At 38.0% G+C, this 18,804-nt stretch overlaps 1 protein-coding gene across 2 annotated transcripts in view; it reads right to left on the bottom strand.

Annotated features, from left to right (window-relative positions):
* The window catches only part of LOC136886934 (1-phosphatidylinositol 4,5-bisphosphate phosphodiesterase gamma-1-like), a 737,826-nt gene that overhangs the window by 606,551 nt on the left and 112,471 nt on the right, over window positions 1–18,804 (bottom strand). For both annotated transcript variants that reach the window (XM_068231056.1, XM_068231055.1), the window contains 2 exons: window positions 9,629–9,791; window positions 123–323 (listed from right to left, as the gene is read on the bottom strand). In XM_068231056.1, coding sequence (XP_068087157.1) covers window positions 123–323; window positions 9,629–9,791 — 364 coding nt within the window. The remainder of the gene's footprint in view (window positions 1–122; window positions 324–9,628; window positions 9,792–18,804) is intronic.

Here is an 18,804-nt window from a genome sequence, read left to right as displayed (position 1 = left end):
AGAGAGAGATGGAGCATTTTGTATAGAAAGCTATAGATACAAAACTTGATCAGGTAATTCAGTGATAATAGTGACAAAGCTCATATTTAAATGAAAAATGTTTTCTAGAAAGGACAACTTACCTCCATAGTTGTAAAATATGGTTCTTGAACATCACGCTGTGAATCTTGTAAATAATCCCTCATAAAGCTTGACACTAATTTTTCATCATCGCCTAATGGATCTTGTTGCTCCTGACTCAAGAAGCTCTGAAATTCTTGCACTGTTATCCTTTCACAGTTCTCAGAATAAATACCGTACACATCTACACTATCACGAAAGGCCTGTAATTGTAAACAAATAAAAATAAATAGAGCCCAAGTATTTTATAAGTGCAATACACTTCACTGACATACATACATTACTTTATGCATGATCCCAGCATAAGGTTACCATACGTCCAGATTTTCCTGGACATCTCCTGCTTTTCATGACATCCAGGGAAGTCCCAGGGCATTTCTGGTTAAATCTTAATTACCTTCTCAAGAACTATCAGTATGCCACATATACATTTATTATTTTTGAAAAATGGACTAACAGCTTTCTTTAACTGAAGATGTGGTGAAAGTTGGCAACAATGAGCAAATGTGAAAAATCGAAACAGAACGGGCAACACGGAGATCGAACAGAAACCAAAGATAACTGGATCAAACATCTTAAAGTAGAATGTGTTGTTCTCATTTCCTGCTCATGAAAATACCAGTTCGGAAGTTATTGCTTCTCATTTGTAGCACACTGTCACTTGAGTTGGATGTGACATCAACATGTACTGCTGACTTCATTTTGAAATTTCACAGTAAATATCCCAACTTCCAAAACAACCTGGAGAATTAGTAAGTTGAAAGTGGGATGTGTAATTTGCAAATCTACCTAATTTATCTATTGCACACAAAAGGAAGCAGGGATTTAGAAGACCATCTAAAGACTGAAGCAGTAGCCAAAGCTTAGAAAATTTTATGACTGGAAATTCCTTTTTGGAAGGATGTTGTACCTTCAATACAAGCTGACCAAAGTAAAGTGGTCATAATTGATTATGTACCAGAATTTGACCAGGTGAATTATATACACTGAGAATTTATACTCAGAAAAGTGTAATGATATGTTGGCATATCAGCTGTGATTAGATTATTTCTTAGAATTTTCAACTTTTTATAGAGAGTTCTGCTCAGAATTGTAGAAAAATGTACATACACTTTCTTCAAATGCCAGGGTATAAAGCAAATACAGAAAGAATACTTTCTTTAATTCAGAGTCAGTGGATGAATGAGAGAAATCACCTCTCAGAAGATACAATACCAGTAATAATATTCTTGCAGTATGATTTTGCAGAATATGAGCTGTAGTGATTTCTACACACATAATCTGACAAACAGCAAGAACAAAGTCATATTGTTGTAAGCGACACGTAGCATCTTTACAATGGCGAAAAATGAGAGTATCCTCCTACTCAATACATCATATATTCCGTCATTAGACGGAGCAAACAAATTCAAACATGTTTCGGCTCGCTTGAGCCATCTTCAGTGAAAAAATTAGGGGGGTTGGAATAATTTACATAATATAAGTTGAAAAAATGCTAAAAAACATAATGAAAGAGCAAATGAAGAATAAACAAAGGAGAGCCTAGACGGAAACAAAATTAGCACAAATATACAATATTTACACCAATATGCAGAGTAAAAAACACCTTATTGCGACGAAATTCAGTGAAACAGGTGTTAATTTAAAATAATAATTGAAACTAAAAACTGCGTTAACCTAAGAAACAAGGGAATGAGAAAACAAATGATGCAGATGGAAATGAATAATAGTAGCACATGGTGAGGTTGTGGACCTCATAGTTTACAAATTATTGTTTTAGTAAAAATGACAAAACAGTTTGAAATTGCTGTCAAAATCATCCTAGTAGAAACCCATATCATCAAATTGGTCAGGAGGAGAGCGGGAGCAAACATTTTTGAGAAACCAAGCCTGATATAACCTGCAGGCGAAAAGCCTGTGATAAGGAGAAAAAACACCAATGAAATTTAAGGCTTTAGAAATAGCAGCATTCTCAATATCTTCTCAATCTGGCGGTCCCTTTCTTCTTTATTGTTTCATAATGTTGGCTGGTGTCTTGCCTTATTATAAAGGGGTTGGAAGGGCCGCGTATAAAAATTCAGAAGCTGTGTTAGGTAGAAGACAGATGCATAGTAAACTGTAAGTAATCTAGTGGAAGTTCTAATCTGTAATGGACAAAAATGAGGTTGTATGAGAAACATGGGTTGATAAGTAAAAAGTGTGGAATGGTTGTGAAGAAAGCTTAAACTTATGGTGTGCAGTAGGTGGTTGTCCTCTCTAATGGCCTGGCCTTCTCAAAGTAATGGTCTTGTTCGCGTGATCGAGTCTATTGTTGGTTCGGCTGTGTTTGCTAGGATGGAAGGAGCGGAAAGGGGGAAGGGGAGGTGCAGGGCTGGTTTGAGGAAGGGAAAGGTGGTGGCTTGGAGAAATGGAGGTGGGGTTTGTTTGGCCAATATATGGAATGAATGTTTCAAGAGGATGTTAGTTTACTCGCCAACTTCTAAAGCTCGAATGGCATGGCCTTCTCAATATGATGGCCTCGGTCGCGTGATCGAGTCTATTGTTGGTTTGGCTGTGCTTGCTAGGATGGAAGGAGCGGAGGGGGAAGGGGTGGTGCAGGGCTGGTGTGAGGAGGGGGGAGTGGTGGGGAGTCGGGGAGATGGAGGTGGGGTTTGTTTGTGTTATGGAAATTCTGACAAATGTATGGAATGAATGTTTCAAGTAGAATGTTCTTTTCCTCGCTGACTTCATTTAAATTGTGAGTGGAGTTCATAAACTGATCTAAATCGATGTGGATGCTCTCAAGAACGTCAAGCAAGGTGCCTTTTTGGTCATAATGCAAGATCTTCAGGTCTTTATCTATTGAAGTGTATTCGTGGCTGGATGCTTTATGATGTTCACTCATAGCTGAAAAACGATTATGATTATCATGAATCCGAAACTTCCCACAGCCAAAGCGCTACCCAAGATCCATAAAGCAGACATCCCCATAAGACCCATTATCAATTTCAGAAACAGTCCAACCTATGAAGTATCTCGATTCATTCACAAATTCCTCAAGTCACACTATCGTTTTCAAGCCAAAACATCAGCAAAGAACTCCTTAGAATTCTGCAATAAGATCAAACATTTTAATTTATCCAAACAAGACACTCTTCATTCTTTTGATATTACCAACATGTATGCTAATGTTCCCATTAACAGCACCGTACAATTGATCAAGAACAATCTCTCCAAATTCAGCAATTTAAGTATAGGCAAAATAGATGAATTTATTTGAATTCTGGAATTTACTTTGAACAACAATTTCTTCACTTTCAATAATGTCATTAACGAACAGATAGGTCTTCCCATGGGGTCACCAGCTTCAGGAATCCTTGCAGATATCTACATTGATCATTTAGAGCATTCTCACATCATTGGCAAGATCAATGGCATTCAACACTGGACACGCTTTGTAGATGACACCTTTGTTATTTTAGACTCCCACGTTACTAACAGCAACACAGTACTTGGATTTCTCAACTCCACTGACCCACATATAAAATTCACCATAGAGTCAGAAAACAATAAAGCCCTTAATTACCTGGACTTAACCATTATGTGCAACAGCAACAACACTTTATCCTTCAATATACACAGGAAACCCACCCACACCATCAGTACCATCCATCAGACCTCTGTGCACCCAGACATACATAAAAAAGCAGCTTACAATAGCATGGTCCTCAGGGCATTAACTATCCCTTTATCTCGCAAGAATTACAAAAAAGAAATTAATACCATCTACAATATTGCAGAACACAATGGTTTCAATAGAACCTTCATCAGCAGAATCATCAATAGATACAAAAGCAGACCCAAGACTACCCTAGTAAAAGATTCCGCTCCTAAAGAAAAATTTTCCACATTCACTTTCAATAATAGTAGCATTTACCAAATTTCTAATATTTTCAAGAAACACAACATCAAAATAGCTTACAGAACCTCCCACACCAACTCCAAACTCATTTTCAATCCACACACTGTCAACAATAACAATAGCAACATCAACAACAAATATTTGAACTCTGGAGTTTACAAATTAAAGTGCCAATCCTGTAATTCCAGCTACATAGGTCAAACAGGCCGCAATTTTGTCATACACTTCAATAGATAAAGACTTGAAGATCTTGCATTATGAGCAAAAAGGCACCTTGCTCAACGTTCGCGAGAGCATCCACATCGATTTAGATCAGTTTATGAACTCCACTCACAATTTAAATGAAGTCAGCGAGAAAAAGAACATTCTACTTGAAACATTCATTCCATACATTTGTCAGAATTTCCATAACACAAACAAACCCCACCTCCATTTCCCCGACTCCCCACCACTCCCCCCTCCTCACACCAGCCCTGCACCACCCTTTCCCCCTCCGCTCCTTCCACCCTAGCAAACACAGCCAAACCAACAATAGACTCGATCACGCGACCGAGACCATCACTTTGAGAAGGCCACGCCATTCGAGCTTTAGAAGTCGGCGAGTAAACTAACATCCTCTTGAAACATTCATTCCATATATTTGCCAAACAAACCCCACCTCCATCTCTCCAACTCACCACCCCTCCCTTCCTCAAACCACCCCTGCACCTCCCCTTCCCCCTCCGCTCCTTCCATCCTAGCAAACACAGCCGAACCAACAATAGACTCGATCACGCGAACGAGACCGTTACTTTGAGAAGGCCAGGCCATTAGAGAGGACAACCACCTACTGCACACCGTAAGTTTAAGCTTTCTTCACAACCATTCCACACTTTTTACTTATCAACCCATGTTTCTCATACAACCTCATTTTTTTAAAAGAAATAAGTTTCATAATGATAGATCCGTATTGAACTGTGATTACAATAGAGTAAAATAATATATTATTATTGGTCCACCTTTTCAATACAAAATGAAAATTATATAGGGACTAGTTTCGACCTAGTAATAGGTCATCATCAGCCTGAAGTAAGTCAAAGATCGAAGAAAACATAAACAATGTAAACACAAGTACAGTCTCTTTAAAGGTACATACCAAGTGGGAAGTTGAGTAGAGATATATTAAAAATAATAACTCATCCAAATTGACGAAGCACTGAGCGGAATTTATGTAAAGTTCGGTGCGCCGTATATTATAAAAGACCACTGTGCACTAAATGATGCAATAAAGAAGAATAGTAGGTTGAATGCTGGCTTCTTCATAGCTGTTGTATAATCGAAGAAGATTACGTCGTGTTTTATAAGGTATTGATAGACGTCAAAATACATGGATGTTGGAAGGCTCTTCAGTTTTTTTGAACATGGCAATAGTTGCGTGTGGAGGCTTAGGAAACCAGAGAAGCGTTATATTATGTTAAAAAATAGAGATCCTTAAAAAAGTCCCGTGCGTTGTATAAATTGTGGAAATGGAAATCGAAAAAACTTGGTTCTTAAGCGATAATGTTGTTCATTCAGAGATCGATTGAAAATAAAGAATCGTAACATAGTCTTCTCAAGATGTTCATAAACCAGAATTAATAGACGATGCGAAGTATGATGCTAGGAGAAAGCTCTTCTGCTTCTGGAATCTTGAAGGACGATGGATGTTTCACGAGGTGGAGCAACATATATGGAGTTAAATAAAGGTGGAAATAAATTCGCAGTTCAATGCGGACCATAAATTTGATTCTGAATAAAAGACAGTAAGATTTTTTTTTATATTTTTTTTTTTTATAAATATGTCAAAAGGAAAACTCAAGCGTGATGTGATGAGCTGAAGAGAGAAACGGAGGTAGGAAAGGATCAAAGGAAATTTTGAGGAGGTGAAGGAAGGAAAATAAGGGTCTGAGTTTTTTTTTTTTCTTTTTTTTTTTTTTTTTTTTTTTTTTTAGCTGAAGAGTGAAACGGAGGTAGGTAAGGATCAACATCCATGTATTTTGACGTCTATCAATACCTTATAAAACACGACGTAATCTTCTTCGATTATACAACAGCTATGAAGAAGCCAGCATTCAACCTACTATTCTTCTTTATTGCATCATTTAGTGCACAGTGGTCTTTTATAATATACGGCGCACCGAACTTTACATAAATTCCGCTCAGTGCTTCGTCAATTTGGATGAGTTATTATTTTTAATATATCTCTACTCAACTTCCCACTTGGTATGTACCTTTAAAGAGACTGTACTTGTGTTTACATTGTTTATGTTTTCTTCGATCTTTGACTTACTTCAGGCTGATGATGACCTATTACTAGGTCGAAACTAGTCCCTATATAATTTTCATTTTGTATTGAAAAGGTGGACCAATAATAATATATTATTTTACTCTATTGTAACCTCATTTTTTTCCATTACAGATTAGAACTTCATTGACGGTTTCCACTAGATTACTTACAGTTTACTATGCATCTGTCTTCTACCTAACACAGCTTCTCAATTTTTATACGCGGCCCTTCCGACCCCTTTATAATAAGGCAAGACACCAGCCAACATTATGAAACAATAATGAAGAAAGGGACTGCCAGATTGAAAAGATATTGAGAATGCTGCTATTTCTAAAGCCTTAAATTTCATTGGTGTTTTTTCTCCTTATCACAGGATTTTCGCCTGCAGGTTATATCAGGCTTGGTTTCTCAAAAATGTTTGCTCCCGCTCTCCTCCTGACCAATTTGATGATATGGGTTTCTACTAGGATGATTTTGACAGCAATTTCAAACTGTTGTGTCATTTTTACTAAAACAATAATTTGTAAACTATGAGGTCCACAACCTCACCATGTGCTACTATTATTCATTTCCATCTGCATCATTTGTTTTCTCATTCCCTTGTTTCTTAGGTTAACGCAGTTTTTAGTTTCAATTATTATTTTAAATTACCACCTGTTTCACTGAATTTTGTCGCAATAAGTTGTTTTTTGCTCTGCATATTGATGTAAATATTGTATATTTGTGCTAATTTTGTTTCTGTCTAGGCTCTCCTTTGTTTGTTTTTCATTTGCTCTTTCATTATGTTTTTTAGCATTTTTTCAACTTATGTAAATTATTCCAACCCCCCTAATTTTTTCACTGAAGATGGCTCAAGCGAGCCGAAACATGTTTGAATTTGTTTGCTCCGTCTAATGACGGAATATATGATGTATTGAATAGGAGGATACTTTCATTTTTCGCCATTGTAAAGTGAAAACCGTCAATACGGAATGATTCTAATATCTTGTAACGTAGCATCTTTATAATGAATGTCCCATATTAGACTTCCTTTTAGTTCCAAGTATCCTGGTTTCTTACTTTTGATGATCTGGTTTGTCCTGCTTCTTTATCTCTGATATCTTAGGTTTCTGATTTTTCATATGGTAACCCTACACCAGCATAGAAAACAGTTTATAAACAAAGCTTCATCCATCAAGTTCATTTACCTCCTCAATCCAATTCTACTGTTGTTCCCACCTGTTTGTACTAGAAATCATTCTCGCTACCTTCATATCTGTTACTACCAGCTTATGAATAAAATAGTCTGAGCCTACCCAGCTTTCACTCCCGTACAGAAAAGGGGGTCTGAAAACTCAGTGATGTAAAGATAATTTTATACGACAGCTAATTTCTCTCGTACAGAATACTGTTAATCTCTCCTCAGAACTCACTGCATTAGCTTTCTTACATCTTGATTTTACCTCACCTACTACACAATCAAACTGGGAGAATTCACATCCTAAGTACTTGAAAAATCCACCTGTTCCATTCTTGTATTCCCCACCTGACATTCAACTCTCCCAGTTTTCCACTAGCTGACATAACTTTAGTACTGGAAATGCTTTTTCATATCATATTCACTCCATTTATTTCCAAGCTCCAAGATATTAGACTGCAAGCTTCCTGCAATGTCTGCTATCAAAACCAAATCGTCAACACTGTCCGAACTGCTTACTACCTTTTCATCCAACTGAATCCTTGTCTCAAGAAAGTGATCCATATAAACTACTAACAATAAGAATAAAGGATTACAACATTGCCCAATCCCTGTAACTGCCTTGAATCAAGAATCCATTCTACCATCAATTCTCACAGCTATTTGACTGTCACCATAAATGCCTTTGATTGCCTATAACAACCCACCCCTGATCTCAAAATCTCTCAGTATAGTCAATACTTGTTTTCCCTTTGTACTGGGTTATACACCTTTTCTAGATCTACTTAAGAGAAACATAATTCTCTATTGCTCTTGCAGCACCTTTCAATCACTTGATACATACTGAAAATCAGATCCTGACAGTCCCTTTCATCCAAGTTAATCTCCACCATAAATTACAATTTCTTTTCTAAAATGTCTGTGAACAAATTGCCTTGTATAACAACCAAAGAAATCTCTTGTTTGTGTTTGCAATCCTTCCTGTTCCCTTGCTTATGGACAGGTTCAATTACTACTTTGGTCCAATGAGTAGGTACTTTACTAAAATTCCATGCTAATCCTATTATTCTATGAAGCCATTTCATCCCTAATTTCCCACTATATTTCACCTTTTCAAGTCTAATTTCATCTATTCCTGTTACTTTATGAAAATGTAGTCTATTTACCATCCTTTCCACTTCGAGTGTAATTTCATTGTCATCATTGTTCTCCTTCCTCGAACTCCGTTGCTCAGCACCTCAACAGAAAGGTTTCCTTTTACACTGAGAAGATTTTCAAAATATTCCTTCTGAATGTCCAGTGACTCCCTAGCATCTACAATGAGTTCACCTGATGTAAGCAAAATGCCATTCATTTCACTTTCTCCTCCCTTTCAAAAATCTTGTATTACAGTCTGAAAAGGCTTCCCTCCTGCCAGATTTAGCCTTTCCAGGTTATTTCCAAAATCTTACCATGATTTCCTTTTAGCAGTCCTGACTATCATTCCACTAACAAGGAAACCTTGCCAACATGTTCCTACCCATTTGATCTATTTTCAATATACTTTCAGTTCTCACCATGGCCTGTAAGATTACTGAAAATGGATCAAATTGGTGAGAAGACATTGACAAGGACTTCTTGTAAGACATACACTTTATCCCATTTTTACACACTATTCTTCCAAGTTATTTCCTTGCTGTTAAATAGCCTATACTTATAAATTACTGTCATAAAATTTAACAGGCATATATGGTGTAGCAGATGACTGTAATACAAACAAATTCTAAACATACAGTTGAAATCTCTATCAGACACAACCTCCTTCCTTTGATATATTTGAAAATTTAATTCAGCAGTTGTAGAATAATTAGAAAGTACATGTTGTTAGACAACTTCCTGGTTTCAAAATCTTCAACTGGGCCAGAAACAATGATACGACTGCAAGGTATTCAATCTAGTTACCTAATTGTAAGTATATTTAAAATGTAACAGCTATTTTAATTTGTTTTTATGTCACAATGTAGTATATATTACTTCAAAAGCTAAAAGTTTAAAATTATCATTGACAACTATAAATCTACAATGTTAGTTCCCTGTTCTATTTTAAATGTTTTCAATCTTCCAACAATAAAAAATTGTTACTTACAGTCTCATCAAACATAAGTTTGTGATATAGCGTAGAAAAATCATCAAAACCAATCTCATTCCTCCTCCTTGTATCAACTTCTTGGAATACTTCTCGTAACTTACTTGTAGAAATTTTGCAATTTATGCGAGGAAGAAATGCTTTTATATCTTTCAAAGTGACCCTATAAAGAAACAGATTTTGAAATTAAGAGTTCAAAGTAGCAGAATCAAGAACATACTGGAGATCAAAATTACAAGCATGTAGGTAAGCATAACTTTTCTCCTCTAAGAGTAAACAGGAAGTAGGGACAAATGGACAGACAGAGAGGAGTAATACCACCTTAAAAAAAACTTGGAGATGACTTGGCTGGTCAGGGCTGGGAGTCAATGACCGCGTCCATAGTATTCATTAAGTTACACATGTCTCCTGGGTGGTGCTAAAGAACAGTCACTGCAGGCGCAAAGGAAGTGCTATCAACTGCTCCTATAGGCACTCTGCAGCGTTGGTAATCCGGACCTGTCTCCTGACCTCCCAGATGAAGCGATGTGTGCACACATTCAAAGGCTCTTCTGAGAGCTGCACAAAGGCTTGCCCAAAGGTTCGGTTCCCTGGAGGAGTTCTCTGTATATGCCATCTCAACATTGAAGGCATCAGCAGATCAAAATGTGAAATATTACGTAAAATCCTTAGAGAGCACGAAGTAGATGTTGTTGATTGCTGGAGAAACATGTGGGCAACACAGGCCAGCTTCAGACATGTGGTTCAATACCTGGATATCACATGATAAGTGCCACTTATCATGACCACTATGGCACAACTACCTATGCCCGAAAGTCAATACCTAATGCCCAACTCATTGAAATAACCTCTCACACTGACTCCTCAGCAATAACAATCAAAATAGACAACTTCAGCATTACAAGCATTTATAAGTCACCAAATGCATCATGGCCTGATGAATTCCTGCCAACCACCTCACATCCAGCATTCATCATCGGAAATTTCAACATGGAGCGACACTAGTGAGCTTCTGTATGAAGAGTTTCTACAGAGTGGTCAGACAGAAGTTGCAGATGATCTCATTAGCAGTCTGGATAAGGACAGAAGGGAAAGATGGACTAAAATGGTTGAGGAACTAGACTTTAAGCATTCAAGTAAAAACGCCTGGAGCCTTCTAAAGAAACTACGAGGCCATTCCCACAAACCACAAGCACCTCAAGAAGTCAGACCGGACAGAATAGCAGTCCAAATCAATCAGATGTCCAGGACTAAATCAAACATAGCACACCCGAAAGCAACCGGAAGAGACCTGCAAAAATTAAGAAAATCATACTCCTGTATACTGGAGCTAGCATCACCATTCACTGCAGATAAAGTCACAATAGCTTCAAAGCTGCAAAATGGGGAAGGCACCAGACATCCATAATGAGTTCCTCGTTCACTGTGGTAAAAAAAAAAAAAAAAAAAAAAAAAAACGCTTGGAAATTGCTTGCTGACTTCTTTTCATCCATCCAACGCACAGGAAAACTGCCACCAGAGTTCAAAAGATCAAAGATCATTGCTTTCTTGAAAGCTGGAAAACCACCCAATGCTCCCGAAAGCTATAGACCCATAGCATTAATAAACTCCACCTACAAGCTACTGGAAAGGCTGATCTATAATAGAATCACTCCAGCTATCTTCAAGATCCTCTTCACAGAACAAGCTGGCTTTAGACCAGAACGAAGTTGCAAAGACCAAGTACTTGCTCTGACGACATTTATCGAAGCTGGATTTGTTAAGGAGCTAAAGACCGGTGTGGTGTTCATAAATTTCACTGCTGCTTTTGACACTGTATGGAGGGATGGGTTAATGTATAAACTCTTGAAAACCTTCCAGTGTAAAAACACTACAGATCTAATCAATTGCATGCTTTCAGATAGAACAATTCAAGTGGTCATGAACAATACCCCAAGCAAACCAAGAAGACTGAATAATGGACTCCCGCAAGTTTCCATATTAGCCCCTTTGTTATTCAGTGTTTATCTGGCAAACATCCCAGAAACAGTATCAAGACAATTTGCCTATGCCGATGATATTTGCATAGCCACGCAACACAATATTCCGCAGCCGTAAGGACACGCTAATGAAAGATCTCTGCTTACTGACAAATTTCTTTCAAAAGTGGCATCTTACACCAAGCACAACAAAAACAGAAACATCTTGCTTTCATCTGAGTAACATACTGGCTCATACCACCTTGAAAGTGACTCGCCATGACAGCATTTTACCTTACAACCCAAACCCAAAATATCTCAGTGTAACACTGGACCGGACACTGTCTTACAGTACACATTTCTTCAACCTTGCAGCCAAACTAAGAACAAGAAACAACATCTTATCTAAGCTACCTGGCAGCACACGGAGATCCACAGTGGCAACTTTACGAACTTCTGCCTTCAGTCTGGTTTATACAACAGCTGAATACTGAATACACCAAGAAAATCGACACTGTCCTGAATCAGATAATGCGGAGTATCAGCGGTGTCATCAAAACTGCCCTACTGCACTGGCTTCCAGCCCTTAGCAACATCATTCCTCCAGATCTATGCCACATGAACAATCTCGTCCGAGAAGCAAGTAAAATACAGGCCAATAAATCACTTCCAATTCATTGTAAGTAGTACAGGAGATATTATAAGTAGAATTTTGTAAACAATATAAATTTATTAAGGATGAGCTGTGTGTTTAATAGAAAACATTGTTAGCGTAAATTGTATAATACTGTATTATAGGAAAATTGTCTTCTCTTGTTAATTTAATATTTAGTGCTTGACAATAATGTATTTTAGTGTACCATTTGCCACCGAGGTAAACACCTCATTTGCAAATAAAGAGATTTTGCTTTGATTTGATTTGAAGACATCCAAAGAATCGCTTCAACCCGACTGAAATCCAAACACCCTCCCCTGCTGTTGGCTCAAAAACAGATGAAAGAAAACCACTGTGGACTGTGAACTTGGAATGAAGAATGGACTGCTAAGGCCCCCGACAAATGGAGATCGATCTTTGACCCTACGTAGCCCCTGCGTGGATTTCATTTCCCGTGGAGTGTATTGACCCCACTAAACAGAGTGCGCACTGGGCATGGAAGAAGCGGCTCTGCGATGCATTCTTGGGGCCTGCGTGCATCTCTAAACTGTGACTGAGGTGAAGAATTCCAGACAATGCGACACAACACCTTCAGATGCCCACATAGAGCCTTCCACAGAACTATCGATGATATCCTGACATCTCCAACAACGGCTGCTCAGTGGCTGCAACAACTGGAAATCCCAGTTTAGTTTTCATTTTCCATTTGTTAATTTATGTATTTACTTATATTTTACATTATTTTTGTATTTTTTTCTCTCTATTTTTCTGTATTGTACATATCTCTCTCAATTTCTACTTTATGTTTTACCTTGACTTTTTATATTTATTCTGTTTTGTAAACTATCTGTTGCTTTCATATGTTACTCAATTTTTGCACGGCTTCACTTGTACCATAAGCTAAATAAATAAACCTGGCTGGTAACACCTTATAAGGGGCTGTTGACAGAGTTAAAGTGAAGTCCTAAACCAGAATCGACCTATGTTTTCCTGTGGTATATAAAGGTCTAGTGAGACCAGATCTCTTGCTAAAGAACGATGGACAAACTGTACTGTACGCAGCCGGAAGAAGCACAAACAAAATGAACTGCTAAATAACAAGAAGCTTACATGCACCCTTAATGACAATACTAATGCAACTATAATTTTCGCATCTATTATGTCCTTGTCTAAAGTATCCAGTCATCATAGATTTTATGTCAATGGATCGTACTTTGGTCTGTCAGGGACTGTATCTTTGTAGTCTGCTAACATTTCCAAGTTACAGATTTTGCACAGAGGTGTCTTCCAAAAGATCCTAATGCACACGAAGTACTACAACAAACGGGGTCAGTATTGTGTTGTCTGGGAGTTCTTGGTTAAATACAGGCACATAGACAGCAAGTGTGTGATCGTCATTTTGCTTCAGGGCAGGCTGTAGAGCATTTTGTGTGCTGCACTTGTCAATGAGCAGCCCTACTTAGGATGCACTCTGCTCACCCTGAATAGGGAGGGAACTAGAAAAGGTGCCCTAAACATGGTCAGCAGAGTGACTATCCCATTGGACAGCCAGGGGGTTCACCATATGAGGTTGAAACTCAGTAGTAACTCAAAGTTCACTTTGCTACAGCAGACTTTTCAATTCTGATGGATACAAACATCAAACCTCGATTAGATTTTTAATAAAGAACAAATATATTAATCATCTTAAGTAACTCTTTTCCAGAATAAGAGAGAGAAAGTCACATGATACTCCACCACAAGCTCAATAACGACCAGTGAGATATTGCTATCAGTGCATATTCTCCAATTTTAACATCAGATGATAATCAGAATGGAGAAAAAGGTAATGGATGCAAATGAGCTTTTGAAAACTACAGGACTGATATCCCTCTACATTATATAAAACTCAACATCTGTCTGCATGTATTTATATACGTACAAGTATCCGGTTATAACCCAACAACCGATGAACAGATTTTTATGTGCTTTTTGCTGTTACGTACAGTATCTTCTTGGAAAGGGTTTCATGTATTAAATATAGGACTGTGATGAAAGGAAACAGGGCAGTAAAACAATCTCTGCAAAACAACTCAAAGAAAGTGACAGAACACAAACACTTTCTCAGCTTATGTTGTTTTAGTAGTTAAAGATATCTACAAACTCTATGGGTAAGGACTTTAGAGCATAAAAAGTTCTAAAAAAAATTCCATGGAACTAAATCTTTAAAAGGTTTATTGCAATAATTGATTTTATTCTTCCTAACAGTAGAAATCCTGTGCTAGGTGTGGGAAGAACTTTCTGTAACTCAAAAACCACTAGAGAGATTTTTAAGCAGCTTTCGCTGTTGTGTACAGGATCTCCCAGGAAAGGTTTCTGTATATAAAACATTGAACTGTAATGAAAGAAAATTGAGCAGTAACGATTCCTGGAAAACAACTCAAAGAAAATGAAGCCAAGCAATCACCTCATTGGTTTACGCTATTGGAAGTGTAAACTGACATAGATGTCTACAAACAGTACGTCATCTCAGAAGAAAAAAGGATGGAAATTCACATTAAAACAACAAGAATCAAACTGAAAGACGATCACATACATCATGAACACAACATGACAAGCAGATTTAATAATATATACAGATGGCTCCAAAACTGATAATCATATTAGGGCAGGATTGGTAGTTAAGAAACTACTAAAAGGAAATTTACATTGGTGCATGAAGACTATACATGGAATGCAGTCTTTCAAGCTGAACTACATGCAGTTTGGATTGGATTCAGGACAAACCCCAACAAGTGACCGCTCCTATGCTATCCATGTAGACTCCGAGGCAGCCGTACTTGCTATCGCAAACAAACGCACAATGCATCTGCTTTCCGTTGCAATCAGAAAGAAAACCCTTCGTCTAATATATCTTCAGTCACCTTTCATTGGGTCAAAGGACATGTGGGACTTGCGGGAATGGAAGAGCAGACTATCTAACCAAAACTCCAGCCTGTTATCTAGATACTAACTCCTATAGTTCAATTCCAATGACAAAATGCAGGAAATTACTGGAATACTATTATACCAAAATTTCAAATGCAACAAACATTAACTTGTAGAATGCTTCTCACACTAAACTATTCATTCCCCACATCTACAATAGACTTTCTGTATCTCTTGGGCCTAATTACATCCTCGCGTAATACCTTACAAACCATGGCTGCTTTAGATCATACCTCCAAAGAATGAATATAATTATTTCTCCGTTCGGGTGACTGCCCGCAGAAATCAAGACAAATGGTTCTCTACCTCATGATAGAATGCAGCCTCTTTGCAAGGGAACGTTCTGCAGTACTACAGACTCTTGCCTACCTCGAGTGCTTCAACATCACATCAACACTGTCAAAGTTTCAAGCTTCATCTCAATCATCCGTGAGCTTCAAAAATAACATGATTGTACAATAATGCAACAACTCTCAAAATATCTCCTAGTATATAGTATACACGGGTGGTATCATTTCCTATCTGCTACAGAAAAAAAATTTATTTTATATGTATGAATTGTAGAGCATAGCTATAAAAAAAAGTATGGGAGACCATACACTTAAGTTCAGCCACAATAATACTTTTCTATGATTTTTAGCAGTAAAAATCTTGCACTGGGTATGGGAAGAGCGTTCCAAAATTTGAGAACCACTGGACATATTCTTATGCAGTTTTCAAAATTGCCTAGACAATCTCCTGGGGAAAGTTTTCAAGTATTACATATTGAACTGATGAATTTAGAAAGGAAACTGAACAGTAACAATTTCTAGGAAACAATCAAATAAAATGATGCCATACAAAGACTATTATTACAACTGGATTTACGTCGCACCCACACAGATAGGTCTTATGGCAATGATGGGACAGGAATGGGCTAGGAGTGGGAAGGAAGTGGCCGTGGCCCTAACTGAGGTAGAGCCCCAGCATTTGCCTAATGTGAAAATGGGAAATCATGGAAAACCAACTTCAGAGCAGCCGACAGTGGGGTTCGAACCTACTATCTACCGAATTCCAGCTCACAGCTGTGCGCTCCTAACCGCACAGCCAATTCACTCGGTGCAAAAACTTTAACAGCTAAAAGCTGAGCAACAATAATAGTATCTGTGATATTTAACAGAAGAAATCCTGTGCTAATCACAGAAAGAACATTCCGTAATTCAAAAACCACTGGAGAGATTTTTACGCGTTTCTCGAAGTTGCCTAGAAGATCTCCAAGGTAGGTTTTCATGTATTAAATATTGAACTGTGATGAACGGAAACCAAGCAGTAACAATTTATATAAACCTAAGTAATTCTCTTTATTGTAATTGTATTAATTTCTAAATGCCAGTGCTACCATATAATGACTTACAGCTATCAGAACTTTGTAACAATTGATACGCATTGCAGGTGATAAATATCATTGTTAATCCGTATTGAAGATACTGAATGTAGGATGCTAAAGGGTTTATTGTGTCACCTATTCAATACATTATAAATTTTTAAACACTTAGGAATTTATTATTAAATCCATTTGAGACATGTTTCGCCCTTCATTGAGGGCGTCATCAGTCATAGTACCTCCTCAAGGCATAAATCAGGTACCTGATTAGTAAATAAATTGTAAACATTAAGATACATTACAATGGGAAAGTTACAGTTAAACAACATAAGTTTATAGACACAGTAGTCGGCACCAATGCGTAAAATCGCTGGGTATTTTAGCAGAGTCCAGCAGTGGTGGTCCGAAGAATAATTGACGCTACTCATTAGAAAGTTATAGGAAATTATAAAGTTTATACATATATTTACATTTAAACAGTTAGGGGAGAAAGGGTATAAAGTATCTGGCATCAATGTTCATGACACAGGTTGACAGGTTACTATACAGTAAATATACAATATCCAATTGAACAGTTGAGAAATTACAAGCTTATATACATATTTACAAGAGAGCAGCTTGGTGAAAAAGGATATAAAATGCCTGGCATCTAGTGTGTCCCGTTGTTTTAGTCGTTGGTTGATGACTGCAGCATTAACACATCAGTAATATGCAGAGTGGTCCAACCTTACAGAGTGGTCCAACCTTAGTTTATAACTAAAGGGGGCAGGGAAAAATATTCCACTGTTTTTTCAAAAATGTCGAATGAGGTTCTATAGGCATAGTCATATTGGAAGTTGTCTGGCTGAAGTCCTGGGTTCATGAATATGGCTAAATAAGTACGGTGAATTTGGTCGGCATGGTCAGACGGAGTCTCATTGGGTTTCACTGAGTACACAGTGCATTTGAATGGCAACAATGACGGCAGTTAATTGTTGGTAATTGTACTTCTGGGAATATGTTGCGGATTAGAGTCTTTCGCTTTTTAGTTCTGTCAACTTCATGTAGCTTTGAATACTATGTGCAAACATCAGTGTGAGATGCTAGTGAGACTTTAAATTGATATTATTCCGTAAATGAAAACATGAAGGACTTCGGGACGAAGTTATTGTTTAGTGCTGCTGGCCTGGTGAAATAGAATGGAGTTGCTTATGGTATAATCCGCAGTGGAGGGATTAAAAATACATTACTACAGAGTCAGAGCGTCATAGCTGGGACGAGGCATCTTCTTTTTCTGTTTATGAAGAGGAGCCGTAGTGGCACGCCATGTTCGTGCCGGTGTGCATTGGATCCAGCGTGTTGTTAAAAGTTGTGTTGTATGAAGTGGAAGTTATCTGATGTGTCACTGAGAAGCTTTTTGTTGGTGAGTGTTGATTGACTATGAAGGAGGCTCAGCCGATGATACGTACATGTGTACATGTGCAGAGTGGTCCAACCTTAGTTTATAACCACAAGGTGCATGTGTGCTTCCTGATGGAGTACACAAACAGCGAGTACGTCGATATGCTTTTAGTGTTGGGTGCATCCGATAACCAAGCTTCTGCTGCTGCTAATGAGTATGCAGCACAGTACCCTCAAAGGCGCCATCCCGATAAGAATGTCTTTAGTCGCCTTGAGCAACGCCTGCAGGAAACCGGTAATCTTCGTCCACAAGTAGTGGACAGAAGTCATCCAAGGGCTAGACATACTCCACAAACAGAGGATGACATTCTTGAAGCCATTCACCAATCACCTCAGCGAAGTACAAGTGTGATATTGCAAGGCAGTTCCAGGTATCTCAAACATTGGTTGTTGACGTGTTGCACAATGAAAAAATGCATCCATACCATTGCACGTTAACTCAAAACCAATGGCCAGAAGACCGCATTTAATGAGTACAGTTCTGTGAGTGGTATTTGAACAAGTTGAAGATAACGAATATTTTATAAAGAATTTGATATGAAGTGACGAATGTAGCTTCACTTGGGAAGGTATTTTCAACCATCACAACAGCCATTATTGGTCTGACCACAACCCACATGTCACCCGTGAACGTGGCTTTCAGACACGCTTTGGCATAAACCTGTGGGCTGGAATCGTGGGATGAGTGCTTTTAGGCCCTTACCTTTTGCCAGACAAGTTGAATGCGCCCCACTATCGTATGTTTCTGGGCAATACTTTGCCTGACGCTTTAGAAAACGTTCCACTTGGTGTT

Source organism: Anabrus simplex, chromosome 1 (genome assembly GCF_040414725.1).
Source record: "Anabrus simplex isolate iqAnaSimp1 chromosome 1, ASM4041472v1, whole genome shotgun sequence".
Taxonomy (NCBI): Eukaryota; Metazoa; Arthropoda; class Insecta; order Orthoptera; family Tettigoniidae; genus Anabrus; species Anabrus simplex.
The sequence above is the reverse complement of the archived record's forward strand: the minus strand, read 5'-3'. Positions and strand labels throughout refer to the sequence as shown.